Genomic DNA, 6,089 nt, shown 5'->3' with positions numbered 1-6,089 from the left:
TTCCTAGCACTGCGCTTTTCTGGACTGAGAGGTCTGAGGTCTTTCCAGGTATCTGTTGTAGCCACTCCTCCAGCTTGGGGGTTACTGCCCCAAGTGCTCCAATTACCACAGGCACCACTGTCACCTTCACTTTCCATGCTTTCTCCAGTTCTTCTCTGAGTCCCTGCAAACCCCAAAGTCAAAATGGGAAACACCTTTAAAGGTGGTAGAGAATGAGAGGGCAAAGATCCTGTGGGACTTCCAGATCCAGACTGATATGATGGTAATGGCGAACCAACCAGACATTGTAGTGGTGGATAAAGGAGAGAGGAAAGCCGTTGTGGTGGATGTGGCAGTGCCAAGCGATGGGAACATCAGGAAGAAGGAACATGAGAAACTGGAGAAATACCAGGGACTCAGAGAAAAACTGGAGAAAGCATGGAAAGTGAAGGTGACAGTGGTGCCTGTGGTAATTGGAGCACTCGGGGCAGTAACCCCCAAGCTGGAGGAGTGGCTACAACAGATACCTGGAAAGACCTCAGACCTCTCAGTCCAGAAAAGCGCAGTGCTAGCACAAGACGAGATAAAATGTCCACCCTTTTACCGTACATGATAATTTCTAGTCATAGTGCTGGGAAGGCACAGTTATAATGACAGTTACATTCCATAGCTCTAACTCCTCAATGCCTACTGTTGGAAATATCAAAACACTTCTGCTCTAAAATTACCTTAATTTAACTACATGAAAGCACAAACATAGATTCATTTTTTATAGCTGGAAATAAATTAGGCTTCAAGGGGTTAAATATGTGAATAGAAATACTAATGTATTAAATATATATATTAATATATTCTATTCAAACTGTGTATTTTTAAAGTAATCTTGGGCAACTTTACTAAACATTTAATTGGCTATGTTGTTCACCACCTGCCAAGAAAAACCAGAAGTCACATCACAAATTTCTCTTTTGTTTACATAAGGCCAAGCATGTCCAAAGTCTGGCCCATGGGCCAATAATATGGGGTCCCCATCACTTTCTAAGAACTGTGTGTACAATTTATTTTTTGTGATTGGTTAAATTACATTAAAAGGCGATGTAAACCTGTGGCTGCCTGACCTTCAGAGCCTCAAGGGCCAAACAAGAAGAACAAATTTATTTGTTTCTGTGATCGATATAAGATAACCACTTGTTTTATTTTCCTGACCATATGATTTAAAATCAGATTTTTACAGTGAGCGATTAATAGTGAATACAGTAATGGGAAATATTACATATGAACCAAGAGTTCCATTTCTTAGTGGTCTTCAAATCAGAAACTCACAGTAATTTTGGTTGAGATATATTTCTGTTCTATGCAAAGAAATGAAAAGTATCTCATTGAAAAAAACAATAAATGGTTCATTTCATGTTAATATAAGGGTTTAAGGAATGCACAGAATCCAAATATGTCCCTCTTTGCAAAACGTTTGGACATCCCTGCGTTAAATACCAGAACCTACCAGCAGGGGCCGCTGCAATCACCTTTCTTAATCCGTCACTGTTTACGGAAGTCCTAGTGACGTGTCACTGTCCACCGATGCATTGTGGGAAGGAAAGCCCTGACACGGTCGCTGAGAAGCATACGGCTAAATTCTAGCTTATACCTCCGACTTTTGTCCTGTTTTACTTTTAAAAACAGTGGGTGACAATGCTGCCAGGCAAAGCTTATGTCAGCAGGCTCTGAAGCGGGTAAACATATGCCGGCGTCACCGCTGCTGTCCTGCGTTCGGAGCAGAGGAGGAGGATACTGTTTCGATGGACGGCGGCGTTTTTATTTTCTTCTCCAAAGGAGGCGAATAGAGTAGAAACGGATTATTTACCCCGTGGTTAATGCGCGAGGGGGGCAGCGTGTGCGCTCCCGCATTCCTCGACGTCTAAAAGTCTACGATTTTTCAGTCCAAGACACCTCAAAGATGTCGACCAGCAGCCCAGAAGCGGTGAAGAAATTGCTGGAGAACGTGCAGACGGACCTGCGGTCTCTCTCCATGGAGTGTAAGAAGAAATTCCCTCCTGTCAAAGAGGTGAGCGAAGCTAGTAAGCTTGTGCAGGTGTCCCGCTCGCGCTTACATATACCTGTGTAGTATTTTTTACTTTAGTGGTCACCATGCTGGTATTTTGTGGGTGACCTCGTTCCCTGTACGACCGCTGGGCCATGGTCTGTTGTGGGTGCCGAGTCCTGTGGTATCCCTCCGCACAAACTCAAAGTTAGACCAACTGGTGTTTATTATGAGGGAGCAAAAACAGTCATTAAAAAAAAGTAAACATTAAATGTTTTAACCTAGTTTATAGCTACAAAATAATGATGATCTGTAGATGACACCAAACATGTAGGAATAATACTAATGTAGAAGTGCAACCAGGAAAATTGAAATAAAATAAAACCAAATCAAGAGCCGAATGTAGTTTGCATTTTTTTATTTTTTCACTTTTAGTTAATGGCATTGAGCAACAGTTGTCTAGCCTGATCGTATTAGCATTGTAACGATGAATTTTGAAGATTCCATTCATATCATGTTTTTTTGGTTGACGATTTTGGTTCATTTCAAATGACCCGATTGGATCTGATTCACTGACCTAAAGTCAATTCAGATCATCTTTAGCCAAAACTTCAACCAGAGTGACTCAGAAAGAAATACCTGGGTACTGAACAGTGCAGGTGAAGTTGTTCAGTATCTCTGTGTTTCATGCAAGATAATCAAGTGTAAATTAAATATGGTTATAAACAAGAATGAATATCAAATCTATTCACATTTTGGTTTCAGAACTGTTCCTCTGCTCTTTGACAGTAATGTCTTCTTTTAATGACTGGATTTCCTCATCCTTGGCTTTAATCCAACTCTTTGACTTAACTTACTCCATAGCTTCCCTAAATTTATGTGGGGCGCCACATAATGCTCTTTAGCAGTTATCCATGGTCGTGTGAATCTCATCTGTGTCAGTGCTGGCAGTTGCAACATTTCTTAAATAAGTAGGTTTTCTCCTCCCCTGGTAAGATGCATCCTGCTGGCAGATTCAATACTCGTCTCTTTTTGGCTTTTCACACCATATGTGTCACTTCATGGATTTTTGTCTCTTGTTATCGACTTTTTCTGTAGCACTCCCCTTGCTTTAAGCTGCATTGCTTTGTCTCATCCATCGTTTGGTTGTCCCTTATTTGACATGCATAGAAATTGATCATTTCTATACTTCTTACCTTGCCCTATGTTAGGATGATAACTCAAATAGGTGGCGCTGTTGATCATAACCAACAGAAAAAAATCCTTGGTCACATTTGGAATCGAGGTTACCCATATCCTGTTTAAACCTGTGACACAGAGACCCATATTTCTGCATTTTAGAGAAGTCTGGCCTGTTATCCATCAGCGTTTGGTAACAGCTCCTTCCTGTTTGCTTATTAAACAGCTGTTCTGTTCTGTGATGGCCGTTTAGGCATTGTAGTTCCACAGGTAATTAGTTTGCTGACTTTCCTGTCTCAAAAGTCTACACCAATATCTCTTAGCAGAAGAATCTTGGTGCAGTAAATTTGGGGCTGATCTCTCAGGATTATTGCTGTTTTTCTTTAATAAGCTTTGAAAATCTCTTCGTTTGATGTCTATGCTAAATATTAGTTATGATACAACCTTCATTTCTAAAAGTATGCTTGAAATTTTTCTGTAAACTGCTGTAAATCTCGTCATCTTCAGTAAATCCCCGAATAATCATAAGTAAAAGCTTGCTAGGGCTGCCGATTTAATGAAACCCGTGATGTGCAATATTAATGATTAATATTGCGATGACTATATGACTTGCGATACATGAACAAAAAGCAAAGCACAACCAAAAACATTTCCATTTCACTGCAACAGTTTTATTTAAATAAGTCAGCATAATTTAAATTATACTCCAAGTGACCCTCTTCCACATAGGAGGTGGGCACCTAACATAAAATGTGTTCATTTGATTGGTCAGTTGCATATTTGTTAACTACTTAAATACTTCAAGCTCCTATAAGATTGATTTAGCATGTATGTAAACATTTAAGGCAACCATTGATTGCAAATAAGGCTGGCTTTTGCAATTATCATGTTGCACAGGGTGATATTGCAATGACCATAAAGTGGGGATTTATTGTCATGCCTTAAGCTTGTACATAATTGTATCTATCAACAGACTCATTAGATATTACTATACTGTGTGTACCATCTGCGACAGAGTAGGGGTGTTAGAAACAATATTTATTTAAATATTTCTAAGCGTCCTTCTGCGTCTGACTCTTGTTTTCCACTTCAACCTCCGACCGCTAGTTGACATCAGAGCACACAGAGCCTCTTTGAGCAGCTCTACACCACACAAGACAACAGGAAGACTGCAGCTAGAGGACGCTTGTTTTGTTGTTATGAGACATGAACTACTGCGTTTTACTTGGAATGGGTACCAAACAGAAACTCTGTGCCATGTTGCTGCCAGTTACATATAAAAACGTGAATTTCCCCAATAGAACTTATTGGTTACTGAACATTCAGTCTTTGTTTTTTCTTATACTGAAAAATATTTTGTTGTGGAAATCAGACAATGTTGACTGTTTCCTTTCTATATTTTAATATAGAATATAATATTAATACCAAAATAAAAGCACTATAATTTGTTTGGGTAAAAGCAACTTATATGAAACACAGTTGCAGTGCTTAACATTGTAATCATTAAATAAACTGAATTTGACCATTTTATTACAATTGAAGACGTATTGAAATTGAAGTAGAGGTTTTTTCAAAGTCATATAAGAAAAAGAGAATGTGTTCAGGTAAAATATCGGCATACATATCGTATCGTGGGGCGCATATCGAGATATGTATCGAATCGCTAGACTCTTGCCAATACACACCCTTACTAAAGAGTCAGTGGTTTAGTATCAGGATTTCATTTATTTTCTTTTATTTTTTGCACAAACTCTCCCAAACACACCTCACACTCTTGTTCAGGACTTCCTGTTTTGTCCTTGATCTGCATTCCATTCCCCACATCTTCCAATCTGAGCACTAATGTCCTACAATCTAGTGCCATGTTTGTATAACACTTATCATGTCTCCCCTCTACAGTTTGCTAATATTATATCTGCTGAGAAAGTAGGTGGGTGTGTGTTAGCCTGGTGGTGGTGCTGGCAGTGATGACTCTTCCTAGAAGGGGCTGTTCCTCCTGCTGTTTACTCAGTCATAGATTTGCAGTCTCCCAATGAGCAGCATTGCAGTCACAGCGGGCCGTAAAAGTCTAACTCTGATCTCACAGGTGGTATCTGTCTCAAACATCTGCCTTAAATTCTGATTCATCACCATCCCACAGGTATCAGAGCCCAGCTTTGATGTCTCCAATGCTCTTGTTAATAGAGCTGTTATTGGACTACAGATTTCTCCTCCAAGTTGTTCCATTTGAATTGTAAAAAGATATTATTCATTATTATTTATGATCAAATTGTATAAACTAGAGAATGTGGAGAGAGTGTCTGTCCTCTTTTCATTCTGCTTCCTCACAACCCAGCTGTGACGTTGCGTCACAGTTGTTTCTGATGGTTCACTGAAAGACTCCTTTGTTTTGCCTATTTTTCTTTCTTTTTTTTTTGGGATTCAGTCATAGCACAACACTCAAAAGAATCAGTCAATCCAGCATGGCCAAAGAAACCTTACATTAAGCTCTGATGGCTGCAGCTCTTAGCTAATTATGGATTCAACCCATGGAATCAAAGAACGCATTAGAGGTGAAGGATAGAACTCCCCCGACCGGGTCACGTAGGTTACCAAAAGCAGCTTGTGGGAAGAATTTTGGTGTGAAATCAGAATAAACAACCTCTTTTTTTACATCATGCTGAGTCAGTTTGGGGCATCTGCTGAGTGTTAGATTCACAATGGGCTTCTACAGAAGTTGAGTTTTCGTGAGCTTCTCTGCTGCTTTTGATGTCTGTCAGTTCCCCTTTGACGGTCCCCACATCAGCAAGAAGAACCGAAAGTAAAAAGTACTCACTGGTCTCTTTTTTTTTTCACTGTTTCCGTTTACACTATACAATTAGTCTCAGAATTTTCAAGTTTGTAATGAATCTAT

The 6,089-nt window shown here is 39.6% G+C and overlaps 1 protein-coding gene across 4 annotated transcripts in view; it reads left to right on the top strand.

Moving 5' to 3' along the window:
• The first annotated feature begins 1,542 nt into the window (after window positions 1-1,542).
• mon2 (MON2 homolog, regulator of endosome-to-Golgi trafficking) overlaps window positions 1,543-6,089 on the top strand; it is a 39,241-nt gene continuing 34,694 nt past the window's right edge. For all 4 annotated transcript variants that reach the window (XM_011475890.3, XM_011475888.3, XM_011475889.3 and 1 more), the window contains exon 1: window positions 1,543-2,041. In XM_011475890.3, coding sequence (XP_011474192.1) covers window positions 1,934-2,041 — 108 coding nt within the window. In that variant the 5' untranslated portion in view covers window positions 1,543-1,933. The remainder of the gene's footprint in view (window positions 2,042-6,089) is intronic.

This window comes from Oryzias latipes, chromosome 6 (genome assembly GCF_002234675.1).
Source record: "Oryzias latipes chromosome 6, ASM223467v1".
Taxonomy (NCBI): Eukaryota; Metazoa; Chordata; class Actinopteri; order Beloniformes; family Adrianichthyidae; genus Oryzias; species Oryzias latipes.
This window is presented reverse-complemented; position numbering and strand designations above follow the sequence as displayed.